We start from the raw sequence: 23,117 nt of genomic DNA on the forward strand, positions 1-23,117 counted from the left end.
TGTTATGAACTCAATCATTCTACTCACTGTCCACAGAATTTTCACCCTCAATTCATTACAGACCACCTACACAGTTCCAACTGGCCAGATCTGCATGCCTTTAATAACACTTTTTGTTAAAAGTAGTACATTGTAACACATCATAGCATTCTTTATTATTTTTTGTCAAATAAGGGGAAAGAAACATAGCAGTTTTAACACATTAACATCTGTTAGGAGATGCTGATAGTTCTGAGTCACAACTGCAGAGGGTGACCAACAAGTCATACTGAGATCACTGAACTAGTACGTGTATGTTAACTTACAGTGCATCAGATATATGTATAACTAGATAAAAAAACAAGGAGGTCCATCTAGCTTAAATGTTATAGGCAGCCTATTTTGCACTCAAGGTAAAATGTTACAAACACTTCCCAAAGGGCATGTTATTTCCTGTACCTGTGCACCATGCTATTGGACAGCAGGCAATCAGAATTCACTCCAGCTTCAAAATAATACATGTTAACTGCCCATAATAATTTTAATCCCCATGCAAATTGCATTTTGTGGCTAGCTTTTTCAGCGCCTTAGTTAATTTCACTTGATTATAATTGGAAGCATCTGACTATGATTTAGGCATGCTTATTGCTCTAAAAGAAATAAGCCCATCTTGAAAATTACTGTGCAAGTATTTTAATAAGATTTGCACACATCTCAAAAAACTCAATCGTATGACTCCCTGGTCTTGGAGTTATGTCAGCTGTGGAAGAGTCAAGCGAAGAGTTCACTGATGAGGTAAGGGATGTATCCGCAGATTTTCCTTGAGCATCAGCATCTGAATCTTTTTGACAAGATTTATAGTTGCTCACAGAACCTGATCTCTGTGGAGTTGCAGTCCCAGACTTCACTTCAGCAATTTCATCTGGGAACAAGGGAAGAGAAGAGGAACATTTGGTAGCAGTATCAAATCATTTCTAGGAAGAGCAAATATCTTCCCCTTCTCACACTTCAAAATCTTGTCTTTTAAAATCTTGATTAATAAATGAACAGCTTTTGCAAACAGTATTTGATACAAAATAAAAGGCTGTATACATAGTAGCACAACAGCAAATGTTATTATGCTAATTCTTTCTGTGCTCTGAGCTGTACATCAGAACTATTTACATCTAGTTCAGACTAATACTAATTGTACTTTTTATGAACTGATTTCAGCAGCCAATAGTTCAATTTAGGTTACTCAAAACAAATACAGGCCAGCATCATAAGATTAAGTTCAATAGCAGTTTGTAGATTATTTTTCTATAATCTACTTTATTTTTATTCTGTCTTTGGTCTCTTTTGGACATTTATATATTGCTATTAATTGTATTTTATGATAATTCATGACAACATTATACTTGTTAGCATCTACATTCATTTATTCTTCTCTTTTGTAAGTTTTTTACCATAGAATGTATATTTAGGCTGCAGCAACTTATCTTTACCTTCAGTATGAAGAAAAAAGAGTTTTGTCTTAATAGTAGTGTTCTCCTGAAGCATCTCTATTCTTATTTTAAACACTGAACATTAACTTGGCTCTAAGCTGGCTCCTGAAAAATTATTTCAGGAGAAATTGGTGAAAAGGCAATCTCTCTTGTTTACACAAGGCTACTTAAATTTTCAAATTGTTAAGAGGAAAAAATAACCGTTAACCATGGCAGAGAGAAGGAATGTCAAATCAGTTTAACTATTGGAGAGATACAACAAATCTGTGCCCTTGGGTTGTATTTCCTCAAAAGTAGAAACCAGGACTGTAGCAGGCTGCCCTCCCACAGCTGTATGGCTCTAAGCAGTCAAAAAAAAAATCCTTTTTGCCATGCAATGTTTTCCTAGGTATGTCATCTACACCAGTGGCCTTAGATGATTATGTCTACAGCCCACTACTGCAGTCTACTATGCCCACAAACAAGTGTTCAGCCTCTATTAGCTCCTATGCTCTCTTCATCTAACCAGGCTTTGTATACTGTGTTAATGTTGCTCCATAAAATATATTTTTGTACAGGTTAAATTATATGCTTTCGAGATTTTAGTTTCTGCAAGCATAAAATTCCTACCTCAAATTTTAGCCACTAGTAGAACTGGTGGGTTAATTTTGCCTTGCAGCTGATATCTCAGAGCAAAGGGGAAGAAAAATGGAAGGGTAAAAGTGAGAAAACTCATGGGTAGAAATAAACAGTTTTAAGTAAAGTGTGGTGGGGGGAAAGTGATGCAAAGGCAACCACTCATTATCTACAAAGCAGTCTGATGCCCAACCAGTTTCAAGGTTACCTTCCCCAAAAGTCCCTTCTTTGCTAGGCATAACATAATACAGCATTGAATGTCCCTTTGGTCAATATGGCTCAGCTCTGCAGAGCTGTTGCTCCCCTCCCAACACAGCAGTGTGGAAAAAGAAAGGCTGGATACTATGCCAGTGCTGCTGAGCAACACTCATCAGCAGTGTGTTATCAATACTTTTTTAGTCACAGATCCAAAACAGCACCATGTAGGCTGCAAGAAGAAAACTAACTCCATCTCAGTCAGACCCGATACAGCGAGGTGAAGTCCAAGTAAAATTTAAATGCCTAGATGTCATGCTTATCTTCACTAGAAAACACTGTTCACATGCTTACTTCAGATCTAAATTAATGTTTAAATTTGGGGTGAGGCTCCCAAGGCAGCTTAAGTTGGTCCCAATCTCAGCTCCAACAATCCCGTCCCCTTTTGCACTACTGGTACTAGTTCTGATGCAGACAAAAAATGGAATTCCTCAGGAGCTGATATAGCAAAAAAAAAAAAAAAAAAGGGGATGCACTAACACAGGTTAGATTTGTTTAAAATAAAAGAAGTGTAACACTTACTTCACTTCTAAATAAGTAAATAAAGACATACAGACATGTTTGCAAGTAGAATGATTTCCCCTACAACTCATTTAACTTAAGTAACTCTTCACATACCATCAATACTACGGAAGTCCAGTAAGTATGTTCTGCTGTCCACCTGATACAACTGGAGACTCATTTTGGAATATGCACTTGTTACTGGATTCTTCCTCCGAACACGCAGATAATATGGATTTACAACCTAGTATGAAAGAGATTTGAGTCAGTTAACCAGAACTGCTTGAAAATCACTGCGTATTGTTTTTGTCCTATCAACTCACTAGTATATATCAAGTGATTTCAGATTTCATTACCTGTTGGATTTGAGCGTTGTTGGTTTTTTTTTTTTTAGCCAAGAGAAATACATTCCAACAGCCCCAAGAGAAAACTTTAGCATGATTTTTTTTTCCTGTCAGCATGTACATTCTCCCCGCAAAACCCTTCTGGCACAGCAAACACAGACAGGACAGGCACATGAGATTAATGCCAGAATATGAAAACAATTTCAGATGTCTGGGCTGTGTAACTACACAGCTCAAACCAAAATGCATTGTTGTTTATGGTAAAGTTCCTCTATTTTTTTACCTTCCATTCATAATCCAGTTGTTTAATTGCTCTACAAACTTCAGCCATGATATCATTTGGTCGACTCTGACTCCGTATTCCCAAGTGCCATTTAGCCCGTCTTACACCTTGGTGTTTTGACTTCTGTGGATTCAGCTCATCAAGGGTGTGGCGAGGACGTGGTGATTCAGCTACTAAAAATGGTACTCGTTCAGGGTGAGGGCGAGACAGGTGGTGATCATCCAGAAAAGAATCTGGTGGACTTGTGGCCAAGTAGAAGTCTTTGGCCTCGTTCATTATTCTTCTGTTATCTATAATAAGGTGGTAAGCAACAGCTAGAGGGTCCTGATGATTCCGGCTGTACAGACAACTTAGCACTTCCTCTTCAGTGCATTCGAACTTCTCACACACTTCTTTTAAGGCTTCATCATCAATCATTGTAGAGCTATAGGATGGGTCTTCAGGAAACAAGTATTTTGGAAGATCCTGCTTAAACCATTCATGTTCCCTAGATTTAAAAATAAAAAAATTCTGAGTATATGTAAGTAAAGAAAATGCTTTTAACAGGAAATTCCTTTAAAATATAAAATGAATGTTAGTCTGTGCTGGAAGAAAGAATAATGGTTGCCAGTCCAAGACCCCTTGTAGCACAGACAATAAAACAGTACATAAGTAATCACTGCCTGGACAAGATTTTACTAGACATTTTGCAGGGAACTGAAAAAAATATTTTTGCTATCTCATAAATTGCCTAGGGATAGGAATCAGGTGGTTACTTTCTCATTTATAATTTCAGTACCTTCCTCCTCCTATTCTTGTGACTGTTTTGCTGCAGAAAGGGCTGATCCTTCTGATTCCTGTTCCTGTTCCCTCCTAGAAGTTTTTTCATTCCCGACCAAATGAGGTTATTTTTAATTTGGTTGTTTATTTTTAATTATAGGAGCAAGTGATATAGTTGAAAGCTGGATTTCTGTCTTAGCCAAAGTGTCTGTTGATATGTTTTCAGACCCAGAAATCCCCTCTTCTCCTTGAGGGTGTTGATTAGTATTGAGAAGTGTTCAATAGGAGCAGGCCAGGTCCCAGCACGGTGTTATAAGCCAGGCCTCCTTGCAACAGCATCTTTCTTTCAAACATTCTATCACTTCATGATGAAATGCAATTTCTGTCATGTCCTACCTGCACATTTTCTCCCACATGCCTTACCACCCATAACCACACTGCTGTGAGGCCTGGGAGATGTTCCAAAATAGCTTGTTAATCTTCCAAAAAGCCTACACTATGCTCCTAAGAAATACCAGTAGAAATATTTTGACTGCCCAAGGATATTCAAGATACTAAAGTTATGGCAATGATGGAGAAAACATCACAGAAGAATTTAGTGAAGGTGCCATTCTGTATTTGCTCCACAGGAAAAAAAAATAAGATATATAATATAAAAAAAGATATATAATTGTTAATTGTCTCCCTGACATGGTACTCCAAGGACAGTCACAGCTACAGTACAGAGCCTAAATACCAGATTAAGCTCAAGACCAATGTTCTAATTAAAAAAAAAAACAAACCACCAAAAACAACAAAAACCCCCACCAAAAAACCCCCAAAAAACAAAAAATCACCCAACCAAAAAAAAAAATCACTAAGCAGTACATAGTACAGCAAATTGCAAAAAAAAAAAAAAAAAAAAAACCCAAATCTTCAATATGTACAGCAAAAAAAAGGAACATGGAAGAGATTAGATAAATCAATATTGAGAACAGAAAAATCAATATTCTGACAAACAACCATTATACAAACAGAATTTATAATTATTTTACCTAATATGCTCTGTTCAAATCTGTTTTTATCTCAACACCTTCAAGCCCCACACTGAGTACCAAACAGGACTGCTACCCCAGCCAAAAACTAAGCAACACACAGCCACTTGCTTGGTCCTCTCCAGTGAGATAAGGGGCAGAATCAGAAGAGTAGAAGTGTAAAAAACTTGAGGGTTGAGACAAAAACAGTTTAATAATTAGCAATTTTTTTTTTATTCTAAGCAAAAAAAAAAATCCAAAAACGCAAGAGAGGTGACAAGGAAACCGAAGAAAGACAAGTAATGCAGATAAAAACAATTGCTCATCACAAATGTTTGATGACCAGCAGATCAGCCTTCCTCTTATTTTTACTGCAGAGTATGACCCCATACTGTATGGAATATGCCTGTGGTCAGCTGGGGTCAGCTGCTCCAGCAGTGTCCCTTCTCAATTCCTTGTGCACCTCCAGCCTGCTCTGTCAGACAATGTACTAAGCAGAAAAGACTTTGGCTCTGTGCAAGCCCTGCTTAGCAGTAACTACAACATCCACCTGTCAGCAAGACTATTTTCAGTCCAAATTCAAAACACAGTTACTGTGAAAAAATTCAACTCTATTCCAGCCCAAATGAGCACAGTGCACTAAGCTCTACTCAGTGTAATCCTGAGAACACTGTGCCTCAGCACAAATGTGCTGAGCAAAATATAGTTTAATCAGAAAAAGTTAATTTGGAAGCAGAAAAATGTGTTCCCATACCAAAACAAAGGCAGCTGGGATGACTGAACCCAGACGAATATTGTTACTACTCATGGCACCAAGCCTTTCCCCTTGCATGCACATACATACAACCCCTAGAAGAATTAATGTATTCAATTGAGTTTGTCCCTTAAACTGTGAGCTGACATGTCATATGGGTAATAGGACAGAGCTGTTTTGGATTCAAATTCCATACATGTTCTGTAATCAACATTTTTCAACATCTGTTTCACACCACTTCTTTTCCACACACTATTTAACACAACTGAGGTAAGTTAAGTTCCCAACCAGACAAGTTTTACAATGCTTAGTTCTCACAGTGCTTTCATCTCTGCAATTACTTCCCACTGTAATGAAGTAGTAAGGGATAAGTGTGCCACATTTTTTGTTCCGCTGAGAAAACAAACAATGCTGATTTCCTAACTTCCAACCCTAAAAGGAGCAGCATTTTCACTATGGTAATATATCAACATTCTTTCCTTAGAGCTTCTTCCAAAGAAAATTAAGCTGCTGCATAAAGTACATTTGTCTCATCTATCTTTTTTTTATGTTGATCCAGTGCACATTTGTCAACACAATCAACTTCTCCAGAATCATCTCTTGGAATCTGGGGCCCATGATGACTCTCTCTACCTCCAAACTTTAACTTATCAGTACTTGGTGAAGTAATTACCATTCATACACAAATTCATGCCAGTGCTTTGAAGCTAGAAATTGGTGCCTTACATGTGGAATATTCACATCAGATTAAAGAGACATTTACAGTAGAGCACTAGTTCCTAACAGCAAAGACAATTTTCTTGCCCTAGAGAAGTCAATATAGCGCAATCTTTGCAAATCATTATGCGAGTAAACAGCTTTGCTATGGCAGTCTTAAACCTAAAGTGCCTCAGAATTTCCATATAATATAAATAATTTGTTTTAGTATGATCTCCAATAGATTCTTCATTGTCTACTGCAGATCAGCACTATCAGAGCTAAAACCAAGCCATCAGCTGATTTTTTCATCTCAGTCTAGAAAACATAGACAAGCTGTATGACAAACTTCTTTGTTCTGCATATTTGCGCTATTGTAATTGCGGGATCTTGTGATCAGACATCAGCAAGTGTTTTACCTAATGTCTCTGATTGTTGCTCTTTTCATTGGATCCACTTGCAGCATGTGCTTCAAAAGACTAATTACAGATGGATTCAGGTACTGAGGGGTATAAAAGATACCATCACATATCTTCTTAAAAAGGGTTGGCACATGATCATCATCAAATGGAAGTGTTCCGCATAACAAAGCATAGAGAATAACCCCACTGCTCCAAATATCTACTTCTGGACCTGCATATAACCTGTGAAAAAAATAATTATTAGTGATTTGTGTTTAATAAATTTAAATATGTTTTCTGTCATTTTTCCATTGTCTCACAGTAATGAAAAGCACATGAACTCGGGACAACTGATTTTGGAAGCACTGTATCATTTCAGTTCTATTCTGTGCTTCCCTTGAACTTCAGTACTCTTCCCTTTCTAATATATAACAGGGCACAGTACAGTTTTTCCTCTCTAATTTGTAACAATAATCCACAGTGCAATTTCACACAATGGCAAACTGAAAGAAACATGCATCTACTACTAAGAAAGCCCACATTATATATTGTTATCGATGTTTTAGAGGAATCTGTGCGGAGTCAGTTATCCCCCAAATTGTGGCTGAAAAGTTTAAAACAAGTCCATATCGCAGAATGTGTCACGTATTCTGTGCCCCTGCCAGAGTAAAACAGACACCTGGCCTCCATTCAGCAGGAGGCAATATTAGGGTAGGTAGCTGAAAGCAGATTTGACAATCACGGCTTACAAAAAGGGAAGTTACCTCCAAAATGACTATCTACTCTGCAGCAGGTAATTCACTGCTACTCAACCTGTAACTCTGAACCTCAGCTTCAAAGATCTGAGCTGTACATGAGATTTTTTAAAGCAATTCAGGCAGAATGTACACAATGCATTTAGGGCATTAGACATCACCTCTACCTTACAGGAACTATTCAAAGCCAGCTCACAGAAGCTTTAAACATTTTAAAAATCATCAATACCACTAACAGCCCTCAGTTTCTCAGCATCAAGCTTGTCAACAGAATTAGTTTTGTACCCTTTAAAATCAAGCAGCAATATGACTGAAGTACATGCATACATGTATCCAATATAAAAGAAACTACCTTCCAGAAATTACTTCTGGTGCAGCATAGTTAGGGGAACCACAGCTTGTTCTTAAAAATTCTCCATCTGACATCATATTTGATAGACCTGAAAGTGTATAAGAGTAACCACTAAAAATTAAGGGAGAAAAATTATTTCACACTGCATATACCACCTAGAACAAACCACTAGTGATTCAAATTAGAAAATTAACAAATTTATTCCAGTTAAGAAACAGTATTATTTGGAATTATGGAATTTTATATGAGCATGCCACATAATCCTCCATATATTTTACCAGAAATCTGAGTAACATCAATATATTACTGCCCACAGCCTAGAGATATTTGAGAACATATTCATTCCTAGACTAGAACAGTTAGATTTCGATGACACAGGCATGACAGAGAACAAAGTTGCTCTAAGGGAGATGAAGCAGTATAGCAAGATAGGATTTTGATCATTAACAAGAAAGTACTAGAATTCTCATTTGCTTCTAAAATGCCAAAGTGGGAAGTGCTACCACAGAATTCCCTAAAATTCTGTTAGAGATTACACAGAAGAAGGGAACAGAGGAATAAACATGATTTTACTACAATATACAACCCTACACTATGCATCTGTTTCCTGCATCACTGTAGTTTAGTAGTTTGCTTTTCAGATACTCTGTAAGCAACAGAAGTGTGCTTTAGAACCAGGCCACCTGCATTCACCAGCACTCAGTTTAACAGCTGTAGAAAATTTCTTCTAGTTTCCTCAGTGAGACTGCATGATCAAGAGTACTGTAAGCCAAAGAACTCAGTCTCCAAGAAGGAATTATGCCCTTTTATGGGTCAGCAGGGAATGTGGAGAGGAAAGAGTACAGCTTGGCTGGCTTTCATATTCAAACATAAAAAAGCTTTTATTAAGCTCATGAATAAATGAGTGCTGACGCTAAGTTACAGGAAGATATTTTTGTAAGTCACTGTACTTCATTTCTTTACCATGTGAGCCATTTCACCCAAAAAAATTTTCTTCACATGAGAAACCAATATGATTCCCAGGGCCACCAAGTTGAACACCATACTTTTAAAACACACTTCAAATACTCAGCACTACCTAACACCTTTCACTGGACACTTATATAAGCAGGTATTATCCACTATGTCTACAAGACATCTGTCATGACACAGCAGTATGGATACCTTACTATGCTTATGTGGTGAGGTTTCCTGACTCAGATGGTTCCAAGACCTAGCTTCAAGGCTTCTCTGCAGCTGTGACATGAACAGCTGACATAAACAAATCAGGAAGACTAGTGTATTTTTCTATAGCACTGTAGCTTCTTAAAGATGATGAACTGTCCCTGCACTGTTCTTCCAGAAGAGCTAAGCATCTACATTTTACAGATGGTGAAACAGACAAGGAATGAGTTTTGAAGAAGAAAGGTCAGAAACTAAGTCTACTTAGCATTTTAGAGAAAATATTGTTAAGTGAAACCAAACTAATCAGTTGACAATTCCAGCCAGTCTCAGAAAATACCTCAAGAGAAAGCAAGAAAGCTTGAGAGGAAAACAAGTTCAATAAATGTGCAAGAATATTATTTTGCTTTACATCTATTTTCTTCATGTTCTTCTGTTGTATCCCACGACCAGGATATTAAAGTATACATACTTTGCTTAATATTTCCTATTGTTATTAACAGAATCTAACACCAGAAATGCAATCAGATAGAAAAATAAAGCAATACTTACCGAAGTCAGCTATCTTGGCATTCATGTGTGCATCAAGAAGCACATTTTCAGGCTTCAGATCTCTATGTACTACCATGTGCCTGTGACAGTAATCCACACCAGAAAGGATTTGCTGAAACAGACGTCTACTTTCCTTCTCATCAAGCTAAAACAGACAAAGATTTTAAATAATTAAGAGACAGTGGAAGTTAATTTGTTTTTTATTTTTGCCAGCCAGAGGAAACTTTCCCATGACCTAAACTTATCAATTATACTTATCATTTGATACTTTATATAGCAGATTATCAGAACTTGTAGCAAGAAGCTTCATATATTACATCATTTTGTTTGTACCACAGCTCTAAAGTGACTCTAACAAAACATACCCACTTACTCAGAAAGTCACTGAAAGTTCTTAATGACACTTTTGAAATTGGGTTTGGCACATGTTACCTACTCACTTACTAGAAACATTAGCACTCAAGCATTTAGCTTTGTATAACTGGAATTATCAGTTTGATGTTTAAGCACAGCACAAGATTTAAACTGGCAGAAGCTTCTGAAATGAAGGACAGAAGCTATAATTTTCAGATGCTATTTATGCTATCAGCAGCTAGTCCCAAACAACAGACTTAGGCAGGCATTTCCTACAAAGACCCATAATCCACATCAGTTTGTCCCAGCAACTGAAGTATCCTATGTATCTAGTTTGTAAAAAGGAATTTCTGATCTTTCACACAAGCTGTTCTAATAGCAGAAGACAGTAATAAGGGGACAATGGTAGCTTTCTAATAGTGGGATGTACTAAAGAAACAGTTTTCAGCGCTACTCCAACTGGGTACGTATTCATCTGGTTTATTCTCAGCCACTGTAAACTAACAGATTAGTAGAAAGGAAGAATGCCATGACAAAGTCACGCACAAAGATGTGGAAAGTGTTAACATATAACCATTTGTACTTGCAAAAAAACAAAAAAAACCCACAGTCATAAAATGTATTTTAATTAATTGATAGCAGAAAAATTGAAACTGAATACAAGAAAACACACCCACATTTAACAAGGTGTAACCAGTACCCCTTGTCCCAACCCATGATAATGTGGTTAGCTTAATTAACACCACTTAGTGAGGCAAGCAGCCATTCTGTTATCATGCAAGTCATGTGTTCATGCCCTGTGCCTCTATATCAGGCCCTGCAGGTCCTGTGAAACAAATAAACAAACCAGTTTTCTTCTTCCCCTCCCTACCACCCTCAAGATTCCTGGGTGCCAGGCTGATTATCTGCTGCCTTACCAGCCTTTAGTTCTCAGGCACAGAGTGATGGATGACTCTGTCATGGCATATGGAACTGCAACAGCTGCCAGAGCACTGTCTTTAACATCACTTACGAGTCCTAAGTGGGAATGAAACCCAGGACTTCTCAATGGCCACACACACCTCCAGCATCCTCTGCATCCTCTGAGGACTGAGTGACTTGTGTTCATCCCTATGACTTTCAAGGCTAGACTGTGACTGTTACATGGATACAGCAAAATATGTATTAAGATTTGACCAAATCTACAGAGGCTATAAGTGAATAGACATCCCAAGTTAGGTTGTGTAAAAATTCTGTACTACACTACTTACAAATTATAGTATATTCATTCTGCTCATAGGAATCTGTGCCACTCTAATCATAAATCCTGTGCTATACTAATCATAATATTCTTTTGAGAAAAGAAAACTTTTTATTGTATCATTCTGACAAAGATACCCAAAAAGATACCCAAAAGTCCGTCCCCTCAGTGTAGAGTGACACAGAAATATTGCAAATGCAATAACAGAATGTAAGTCACTGATCTGCAGAGCTCGACTACTTCTTACCCTTCCATTTTTACAGATATAATCAAACAGTTCTCCTCCCGAAACATATTCCATCACCATGAAAATGTCAGTGGGTGTACTGATGACCTGGTACCTGATAAGAGAACGTATCTATTAGTCTACAAAGTCAGTAAAACACTAGTTACACTTAGTTAAAACCGAAATCATACAAATAATCAGATAAAAATATACTTTAAAATAGTTATCAATCAATCTACAGCTACTGGAATGACAACACTTTTCAGAAGCTTTTTACTGTCCTTTCACTGTGTGATGCCACTGTTGCAAAGACTAACAGAAAATTTGTAATCTCTATCAGGAATATCAGTCCTTGCTCTTTCAGAGGAACAAGTGATTTCTCTAAAACTGTTTAAGACTACAAGACTGTATAAGACAGTGCTGCCTCTTCAACAGCTTGATCCAGTGGAAAAGGACTTCAAAAGGACTTAGCTAGTGTTGGAAAAATACACACTTTTCAACATTAACATGCAAAAAAATTCATTTGCCATTAATGAAAAAGCGTACTTTGAGACTACGAAAAAATTCCTCTTAATGATGAATATTAATATTTAAGAGGATTGATCTCTGGTTGTTATATTTTTACCTTTCTACTTCAATCAAATTTTAAATACATAGTTTTGAAGCTTTGAAATAAGTTTAAGGACAAAATCAAAATTTCAGAGATTTTGATTTTTTCTAATATCCTTACCTAAAAATTGTTTCATTTGTTCTCTTTACAGCATTCCACATGCAAAAGGAAAAAATTTTCCCTGTGATTCCGTGGGAAAGAAACTATCATCTCAAATCTGCTAAACTGTTTTCAGTTTAGCAACACCACAAGCACACATTCCGCTTTTACCCTGGAATGTCTCTTGGTGCACTGACACTTCCTATTCAGTTCCTGCTATAGGTATGCCCTTTGGACCCATTCACAGATTAACTGAAAGCACTAGCAATTTTGCTGACAAATCAACTCAACAGCCTTCTGAAAACCAGCCCTCTGAAGAAGTGGGTAAGTTGACCTTACACAATGTAATTTAGCTTCAGTGTAACAGCTGTTGCTGAATTAAAGGGAGTGCAGAGACATGGCATCTGGCAGTGGGGTCTTCAGACAAAATTCTACCAATAAAACAACCACCCACATCAGGACTAAGTCATGAAGTCACCCACACTCTGGAAGTGCGGATTATTTTAACAGGAAATTAGAGTCAAAGAAAATCACCCCTACTTATAATTTATAGCCACTAAACTGAGAGATAACTGCTACCAGAAATATCTGTCATGACATTACCTTTCATACACCTGTCTAAAGAATATCTAAGCAAAGATTTAATGGAAACTCTCCAGCGTGCAGTAAAGATCAGCATTGTGAAAACACATTACAGAGGGCACAGTTGCATACTTCGAAGCTGGTTACTTTTCTGACAAGATACTGTTTGTAGTATTGCCCTTTAAATGTATTTCAGATCCAAACTTACAGCTTAATTATATGAGGATGCCTGAAGAGTTTGAGGTTCTGAATCTCCCTGCGGATTTTGCCTACAACATCAAGGCTGCGAATCTTCTGTCGATTCAGGATCTTCACAGCAACTTTATGCCCAGTTAACTCATGTTTTCCAACTGCAAGAAACAAGGAAGTATTTAGTCAAGGTTTTCAATTGCTCAGTTAAGATATTATTTCTCCTTTTAGAATGTAGCCAAGTTAAGACACTAGCATTCCACATATCCCCATTATCTTTGGGGAGGTTGAAAAACAGATGGTATGGAATTTCTTCAGCCCTACTCCAATTTCTCCCACAATTCTATCATTAGAAGATGTATACATGTAAGAAATTCCTTAAAACTAACCAGCAGAAGTCTTGCAGCATAACATTTTTTGCAAAACTGGTTTAAAAAAAAAAAAAAAAAAGCTTATCTCCAAACCCTGCCATCCTTGCTAATTAGAGAGAGCATTTTCTCTCCCTAAGTCACTCCAAGCTTTTGGCTTACTTGGCAACCCACTCAAACATGTTTTCCTGTACCTCTTCTACTTCATCTGTAAGGATCACTCCTATTGCTCCCTCAAGAAGCCTGCTTCAGCAATTGCTCTGAATACCAGTGTAAGTACCTGATCAGTTTACTTATAAAAATGTATCTGTCCTTGGAACAGTCTGACAGCTCCACATTCTGTGCAGTTAACACCAGAGCTTTATTCTCTTTAAATAAGTGGCAAATGTGATAAGAAATGCACAAAAAAATAGAATAGAAACAAGGAAAAACAATGCTAACATGCAACCAAATGCATTCCTAGAAGCGGAAAAGAAACTAAGGACTGTTTCACTGTTCTTTAAACAGAGGAACTAAAAAGTGTGAACAATTTCACAGTTAGTTACCTCTCTTAAAGTCCCTAACTTTGCAAGTGCTATTGGGAGTAGTCACAACAAAGTCCATCAGAATACTTTTCTTAAACCCAAAACACGATCACAGATGGAACACTGAGAATTTAAGTATCTCTTTTACTAGAAGGCTTCCCTACCTGCATTGCTTCCACGTGCAGTGATTATAATAATACAATTCATTTGCCACCCTGATTTCTACCTTCCAAAGATAAGCCAGATTCTCCAGACACACACATGGCTCACCCTTGTCCACATGAATAGACATTCGTAACAGAACTGTGCTGATCACAATACTCACTCATTTGGGTGCCTACCCCCGCTTGAGAATTTAAATAAGCCCTGGCCTTCAAGTTTTATTTAAATATATCCATGGGAAGCTATGATTAAACAGCAGTGATCCACAAAAATCTTCCTGTGTTCAACAGATGATATGGACAGAACAAACACCCATCAATCTGTAAATCTCATTCCAGCACAAAAGACCTTCCTGCTGCCGTCTGCTTCCATATCAAGCTAAAAATTAATGCAAGTGAGAAGTTCTTAGCAGAGAGCCAGAAGATAATAATAAGCATCTGCATACTTATTCTTACAAGAAGACAGCCACCTATAAAATTAAGTAGTCTGAATTCCTGTAGGGAACGAAACAGTGGATTACCCAAGACACAGAACCATCACAATGCTGCACGGAGAAATGTCTAGTACATGAAAAAACAGAAGAGCTCTGACTAGGATGAAAAGACATTCCCTCATTCAGTGGGGCCATTACCTGACAATGGCCACAGTAAACAAAGTGCTGGGCAGGCATGTTTGCACTACTGAGGAATGCAGGACAAAGCTCAATCCATAGCAAGTTCTAGAGACACTACAAGGCAGTGACAGGTGAGTGCTTAGAAATGTATGAGAATTATTTGCTTTGAACCAGGCCTACAATCAAATCAAACACATTCCCTTTATTTTCTTCAAATGTGACTGAAGTATAAAGGAACCAAACAAATTATACCACCTATGTTCAAACCCTCAGGAGTAAAGAATCATCATAAAAAATGATAAAAATTAGAAAAGCAACTATTCTAATTGTAAAATCTTTACCCATCCATAATGGGAACTGAAATACACCAGGAGTACTTAAAAAAAAGAAAAACAAAAAACAAACAAACTAACAAAAAAAACCCACAAAAAACAAAACAAAAAAAAAAAAGAAAAAAAAACAAACCAATCCTAAAAATCAAAAAAATACCCCCACAACTTTAATCAGTAAGTCAAAATGTAACATATGTTTTTGTTAGTAAGAAATAACGTAGAAACCAAGCAAAAATATTTTGGTCAAACACATGAATCTGCATCTTCTTTTGCTGTACAAAGTACATTAAGAAGGCGTTTATTACAGTAAATAACATACATATTTGACCAAGTCTACAGTTTAGAATATAAATACACAGTTCTGATCTATAAAATCTCATTTTTAAGCCACTTTGGTTCATTTCTGATTTGTCAGTCTACCTTAGACTGGAATTCCATTAGCACTCAGAAAAACATTAGAAAGTAATTCATTAGCTACAATTTATGTTCAATATTCAAGGCACATAAGAAAAGAGTTTTTCAAAACAATTTTTTCTTTCAAGGTAATTAAACAGTAACATTTGCAGTTGACTGAAACCAATTCTAGCTGTCACAGCCTTCAAGGCTGTGAGCCTTATGCCTTAGTTTTATTCAGTGACTGGGAGAAAACAAGATTTTCTGCTTCTTCAACTCCATCAGCTCTGAATAAATTATTGTAATGAAAACATACTGTGGTTTGGTGCTGGTGCAGAAAGATCCCAAAAAGTCTATTCTCTTGCTTAAGACATTTCAAATTCAATCTCTGTTATTCTTTCAGAAATGTTGGGCTTTTTTTCAATTTGAAATTATAACAAATCTAGCCTTTTAAGATACAAGTAGTCTTTCCTGGATACAGTTCAAGGTATCTGTTACCAGTAAAACTGCAGATACCAGCTGGTAACAGACTGCTGACACTTTTGAATTCAACATTAGGAGAGAAGTGAAAGCATCACCCCAGATGGTAACATCATGTAGAAACGTAAGCAGCCAGTGTTACCTTCCTGAAATCTACTTTGCATTACCACTTGATGAAAGTTCTACCTATAAAAGGGAATGCACCCTAGTCCTCAACTAGCTATCACTCCTTCAAAATAATCTCTGCAAAAAAAAAAAAAAAAAAAAAAAGAAATTCATTTAACAGACCTAGTATATTCCTATATTTTTTTTCTGATAATACTAATTGCCTTCAAACTTCACTGCGGCTTTGCATAGCATCAAGATTTTCATGACAACAGAGTCTCAAAGCAGCAGCGACTTATTATTAACTGTAGAAGTGCAGGAGGACAAGTCTCTATCTTGTTCAACAGTTCTTCAACTGGAAAAAACTGATTTTGAAGCCATGCAGACCAACTACAACATACTCATGAAATACAGGTATCAGTCATTAAGTTTTTAGAGAAAAAAAAAATAAATCTGAAGGCTATGTCGTATTTAATGAAACACTTCTGAGCAGGCCAAAAAGCCAATCCAAAGCTCAGAGGGAAGCTGAGTATAAGCTTATACTTAAGTATAAGCTTAAGAGCATAAGCTAAACAAATATTTTCACTAACATGGGAAAAAACCCTAAACAACAATAGTTCATGCTATGCAAAGCCACCTTGCTGCACAACATTAGATACCATAGGGACCTACAGTGTTCATTTGTTCATAAGTGTCTCATTGTTGCCTTGACCCAGACCACTTGGTTTGCACTCTATACAGAACAGTGTTGATACTCTAGATACAGAGAGCTGGAACAATTAATGTATATTTAGAGCCTTAAGTAATATCCCTCATAGTCTCAGTATGGACCACTGGAAGCCCAAGTACTCTTCCTTTTATGAAAGATAACTTAAAAAAAAAAGTATCTGTAAATAATTTTGCATCTAGTTTCAGGAGAAAACATCAGCAGTGCTTAAAAAAGTTTTACACTGAATTCTAGTAAAGTCAGAACATGAATGTGTCTCATACAATTGGTTTAGAATCAGTATTCTTCCACGTCAGCTTTTCAGTTTAGTGGCATTTTAGCTTTGCCTAGATGATGGCTAGGAACAGCCATTTCTTTGACTGCCCATCTGAGGCAGAGTCAGGTAAAACAAGTCACTCAGAATTAATTCAGAGTGCCACAGACAGGTGAAAATTATAAACTGGACAGAATCACACCAGTGACAGCTATCAGCAGTGTGAATTCATCAGAGAGCAACAGCAGACGACCTTTCACAATTACCAAATAGAGCACTGATTTTCCAGTTCGATTTTTTCAGGCTGCCACCACTGTTAGAATAAAATATTCACTTAGCCATATGTCTGACCCCCTACATTACGTGAGCTCAAGGTATATCCTAATTGAATTTTAAGGAGTGAATACATGTTTTTCACCTTATACCAATAGATAAAACCATATAACCAGAGAAAAAAAATATGAAAACAGGAAAAACAATTGCAGATCTGATATTAAATGAAGAAAATGTGTGCTCAAGAGGAAAACCAGTGCATCATAGATAAAATGTTATTTATTAAGCACAGCTGAAGCAAGACAAAAGTAACATAGTACATCATATAGGGACAAGAAAAGCAGTAGCGTAACAGTGCTCTCCTAAACTTAGGATCATACTAGAATATTGATGGTACTTCAGTCTTCTGCAGTGTGTTGGACACAGCTTTGACCCCTCCCCTCAAGCAGACAGCCCTTCCGTGAGGAAAGAGAACCCAATGCTTGTCTGCTGCAGTACTTCTTTTTCTCTCTACTCAAGGAAGTACTAAGCTCCCACAGAAAAGAATGGGACCTGCCAGATTGGGGGTGGGGGAGGGTTACAGCTCCCGAATGGCTGGGGCTGTCCCTCTATAAACTTCCCTTGAAAAAGAGACGTGAAGGGCTGTGCTTTCCAAATATTTTTAGTGCTTTCCTAGAGCAAATTATCATCCTATTTACTATACCTTCTTAATTTTTTTCAGAACTCATCAATAGCTAAAAGAGCTTGTGCAGAGCACATACAATGGATTATCTACATGGGGGAAAAAAAGCTGGGGGTTTTATGCACCTATTAAGAACCACAACCCTTTTGAAGAATTCAGCATGAGACTAGCTCTACTCATTTGAGAAAGGATGCTTTTGATTTGATTGCCCCAATATTTGAAGGTCTCACAAGCAACACGGCAGGAAAACTAATGCTTAGTCCTGCAGTGAATGGCACTATGGGGAAGTTTAAATCCTACCTTATTTCTACTAACCTCCAAATAAGCAATATGGCATCCATAGCCCTACACTGGAAAATTTTTTAAATCTGAGCTGAAAAACAAAAAATACTTTGTTAACCACAGGTCAAGCGGATTAAACACGAAGTTTTCCATATCTGCACATCAGCTGTGTTACCAAATAATCCAACAATCCCAGACCCATCTTTTTACGCTTATTTCTCTGTTGAGAGAGAAATCTTGCCTTCCTTACAAGGGCATCGAGAGTCCGTACTTGAACACCAAAATGCAATATAAGAAGCTCGAGGATTTAGACTCCCTACTTTCGTTACAAGCCCGGTGTTCTCCCGCACAGAGGCAGCATTTAGCTCCCAGCGGTTATTTCCGCAAGCACAGATGAGGAAGCTGTTTCTGCCCCAGCCGCTGCTTCCCGCAGCGGGACCGCAAGTCCCACCCCGGCAACTCAGCCCGGGCAAGCCCCGCTCCGAGCGGCGCTCCCGGCGCCGGGGCCCCGCTGACGGGCCGCCGATCACCCCGCAGCCCCGCTCACCCTTGACTTTCCCGAAGGTGCCGACGCCCAGCGTGTCCCCCAGGATGTAGTGCCCGATCTTCACCCGCCCGTGCTCGTGCTTCTGTTTATCCGCCACCGCCGCCATCTTGAGGCAAGGGCCGAGCCTGCGCATAGCGCCCGCCCGCGCCACGCCACAGCGCCGGCGGGGAGGAGCAACCACAGAGCGCCCGCCCGCGCCCGATCCCGGAAGCGAGCGGCGCACCCGCCGCCCTCCCGGCCTGCCCCCGGCGCAACCATTGCGGCTCTCGGGGGAGGCCGGGCCGGCCCACGGGCGGCCCGCGGGGAACGGGCCCTGCTGGGCGGCAGAGCGGCGACGTGGCGGCGCGGACGGGGCTGCTCATCCGGAGTGGCGCCCTTGCAGCGAGGCCGCCCTCATTAAACGGACCTCCGAAGTCTGTATTTCCAACAACCTTGTAAATTAAATCCGTTTGTTCTCCTCAGTTCCTCTTCACACATCCAGACCCTGTTATAGGAATACGAAGAAAAGTAGGAGTCTCTTAACTCTAACTACCTTGACCATGTATCCTGCCTTCTGGCTTGCCTTGCCAGCCACTCTCACTGCTCATTCCCATTCCATTTAAGCCACTAACTTGCCTTCCATTCCATGCATTGGGTATTTTCTATACACTGAAGACCACAGTTCTTTTTTTGTTGACTATAACTGGATTATTTTTTTTACTCACATTCCAATCCCGCATTGAAAGAAACACATAAACCTGGAGAAGGAGTGACTATTGGATGGGTATTTTCAAATGGAGAGATCATCAGCTGAAGAGGAAGGTTATGGGAAACTTCCATGCCTTCACTCCCTTTCCCTAGTACTCCAGACTAAGTGAACGAATAAATTTAAAATGGTTTCTCTTGCCTACCCTACACACAGCCCCTGAATGTGTTTGCAAATAGATAAATACATCAGACAGCAAGAAAGTTTGGACAATTTTATTCTAGTAATGGTCCTAAATTCAATTCAGAGAGCCTTCAATATCAATTATGTTATAGTCATTAATTTAACAGTTGGAGACCAGAAATTCTGGTCTATGCAAAAATTGTATATTTTTACAAATTCCTCAATGCTAATGGCATAGGGAAGTAACCTTGAGGGGTGTTCCCATTCAAGGGAGAAATCTTCATACCCTCACTCTGGAAAGGGAAGGGAGGTGTCAGAACTGAGTCCATTAAAAAGTAGGATTGAGCTCTTATAGTATATAAACTACATATACAAAGTGAGTGTCAGCCCAATGTTTCTAGGTCACCTGTGTCAGCTCATCAGCCTTTAGCTCAGCAGCTTTACTTCAGTTATCTGCATTGTCATTTGTGGGTTCATTTCTCAGGAACTTGGCCACATCCTCATCAGTGCCAATTTCTGGCAGGAAATATTGTTTCTCACATCCTCAGGATGTTTAACTTTGAATAGTTGAGTCAGGCTGGTCTCAGCATTCTTCAACACCAAAAGCAGTGTGACACCCCTCCTTCATCCACCTCTGATAACTTTTGCTAACACTACAAAGTTTGATTGCTTTTACCCAACTTAGAGCATCCTGTTATACTACAATAGTAACATTACACTATACATATAATTATATGTATAATATAATATAATATAATATAATAATATATAATATAATATAATAATATATAATATAATAATATATAATATAATTATATATTATATAATATAATAGTATAGGCCTGCTGTACTACAGTAGAATTGTACAAGCTTTGAAGCATAATTACAAAAATTATTTGGCCTGATGTTAGATCTTTGGCTCTAAAAATCTTGTACATCACAAGTAGCAAACACACACACAAATCAGAATATACAAACCAGCATAGTATATGATCTGAGATTTTGGGGAAAAATATTTATTGTCAGGCTACCAGATTTCAGGGTGGGATTGGATAGCAATCTAACATCAGGAAAAGAAAAATTGGCAAGTTTTCTTTTGTGATGCAAAAAGCATTAGTTTAACCTTTTGGAAACATTCATTGTAGCATGAGGAGAAAATTATGTGTTGAATATCACACTGGGAAAAAAAATGGATTAAGCCATAGCTAGCTGAAGAGGGAGAAATTATTTGGGATATCTGCAGAGCTTGTTAGTGTCTTGATACCAAATGATTACAAGCCATTTTTAGCTTTAACTCAAGCTATTGTCCTGATCATGACAACACAATGAGACTTCAAAAAGCTCTACGGGTCTATACTAGAAAATGATATCATTTCATGAATTATTAAGTAATCTCTTAATCACTTAGATACCAGAACATTTTAGAAAATGAAAATAAATGAGCTGTTAAAGACAGACGGGAACTAGACTGTAGAAGCCTTTCATGACTTTTATATTTGCAGCCAAAAATGAGTATTACCAAAATATTTTGTCCATTTGTACTCCGTCTGTCCCCATCTTTCTTCCAGGTCTCTTATAAATATTGAATGGCATCCTGGAGACTTCTATTCTCCAGGCTGGACAATCCCAACTCTCTGGGTACATAGGAGAGGTGCTGCAGCCCCCTGAATCTTCTTTGTGGCCCTTCTCAGGGCATGGTCCAACAGAACCGTGTCTTTCCTGTCCTGGAGATCCCAGAGCTGAATGAAGTCTCTCTGTAACAGAATGACCGAGGGGCAGAATCACCTCACTTGACCTGCTGGCCACACTGCTCTGGATACAGCCCTGGATGTGGTTGGCTTTCTGGTTTCTGGGCTGCAAGTGCACATTGCTGGCTCATGTCCAGCTTTTCAAGCACCATTACCCTCAATCCTTCTTCATAGAGCATCTCTCTCAATCCCTTCCATCTCTTGGCTGGGATTTGCCTTGAGTGCAGGACCTTACACTTGGCCTTGCTGAGCACCTTTAAATTCACATGAGCTGGCTTGATCTTGTCCATGTCCTTCTGCATGGCATCCTGTCCCTTGGACATGTCCCAACCACACACTCAGATAGTGCAAATTCTCAGAGGGTGCACTCAATCCTACTATGTCACTGACGCCATGTTCACTATGGGGCAAGTTACACTTTGGCCTTCCCTTATGGCTCACATGCCTACAGAAGCCCTTCCTCTTCTGTCACCAGAGGACACAAGGAAAAATGATGCACCACAGCTTTGGTTATGATGAAGAGACTAATTTTTTTTTTTTTACTCTAATCATTTATAGTTCTACAAAAGGTGTTAGTGGATTGGAAGGCGAACGTTTTACTTCTTTAACGACACTGGACAAACTACCAGTTTATTAAATTTCTCCGCCTCTATGAAAGAATGCAAAACAATGTCTGTTTACAGAAAGATGTGTGAGAAAGTTCTCTACAAGAATGTAAATTTAGAAGGCTTTAGAAAATCCTAAGAAATCAGGGCAACACTCTTCCTCTTGCATCCCTTGCCAGGTTTGCTTTAGCCACACCTTGCCTTCCCAGCTCTATCCTGCCACAACTGAGCAATGTCCCTTTGCTCTTTCCAGTATACCTCCTCCTGCTTCCCTGCCTTTTTATTTCCTTTTTGCCCTTCAGTTTGGCAAGCAGGTCTTGAGTCAGCCATGCTGTTGGCCTTCCTTTCCTGGTTTCATACAGATGGGAATTGAGAGCTCTTGCTCCCTGTGGAACGCACACTTCAAGATCTGCCGGTCCGTTCCACTCCTACTCTGAGGGCAGTGGGTCCCATGGACTACCTCCTAGAACCTAAGAATTGCTGAACTCTCCTGCAGGGAGATGCTCATGCGGCCTGCTGTTGTGCCAGGGAGATCTAAGGGCCTCACTTAGGACCGTTGTTTATAGGGTTCCAAGATGACTGACTTTAGTCCTCAGGCAGCTTCCATATTGGCCGCCATCCAAGGCAGTAATTACTGGAAATTTTATGAAGTCTCTAAGCATAATATTGTTCCTCTCAGGCTATGTTCCAGGCAAGTACCATTCCCAGACTACCAGGGGATGACTTACTGTCTCTTGTCGCCCTCCTTGGTTAGGCAACAAAGGCCCTGCTATGGACAGTGTTTCTGATAAGTTCAAGGGCAGTTTTGGTGGGGTGGGGGTGAGGGGGTGGAGGAGGTTTTTGAAGATATAATACATCACCACACAAGGTTCTTTTACCAAAGGCAATCCATCTTTCACCACTGTAGTCACTTGGAACACCTCTCTGCCTTTAAGAAAGTTTAATCCAATA

The 23,117-nt window shown here is 38.7% G+C and overlaps 1 protein-coding gene across 1 annotated transcript; it reads right to left on the bottom strand.

The window, feature by feature from the left end:
* Window positions 1–74: 74 nt before the first annotated feature.
* PRKAA1 (protein kinase AMP-activated catalytic subunit alpha 1) lies at window positions 75–19,104 on the bottom strand. The gene is made up of 9 exons (XM_068176762.1): window positions 18,946–19,104; window positions 13,224–13,365; window positions 11,746–11,839; window positions 9,905–10,049; window positions 8,192–8,279; window positions 7,103–7,327; window positions 3,462–3,948; window positions 2,952–3,078; window positions 75–901 (listed from the first exon to the last, which is right to left on the bottom strand). Exons 1-9 carry the CDS (start codon window positions 19,076–19,078, stop codon window positions 657–659), a joined length of 1,686 nt encoding a protein of 561 aa, XP_068032863.1. The 5' UTR covers window positions 19,079–19,104; the 3' UTR covers window positions 75–656.
* Window positions 19,105–23,117: the final 4,013 nt, after the last annotated feature.

This window comes from Anomalospiza imberbis, chromosome Z (assembly GCF_031753505.1).
Source record: "Anomalospiza imberbis isolate Cuckoo-Finch-1a 21T00152 chromosome Z, ASM3175350v1, whole genome shotgun sequence".
Lineage (NCBI taxonomy): Eukaryota > Metazoa > Chordata > Aves > Passeriformes > Viduidae > Anomalospiza > Anomalospiza imberbis.

What these genes read in the sequence shown, in the direction of transcription:
- PRKAA1 (XM_068176762.1), bottom strand. Translation starts at nt 19,078, where the DNA reads ATGCGCAGGCTCGGCCCTTGCCTCAAGATGGCGGCGGTGGCGGATAAA. An exon ending in CCAGAAGTAATTTCTGGAAG is followed by an intron (nt 7,328 to 8,191) that starts GTAGTTTCTTTT and finishes TTTTTTTCACAG; the next exon opens with GTTATATGCAGGTCCAGAAG. An exon ending in AACTGGATTATGAATGGAAG is followed by an intron (nt 3,079 to 3,461) that starts GTAAAAAAATAG and finishes CTTTCATACTAG; the next exon opens with GTTGTAAATCCATATTATCT.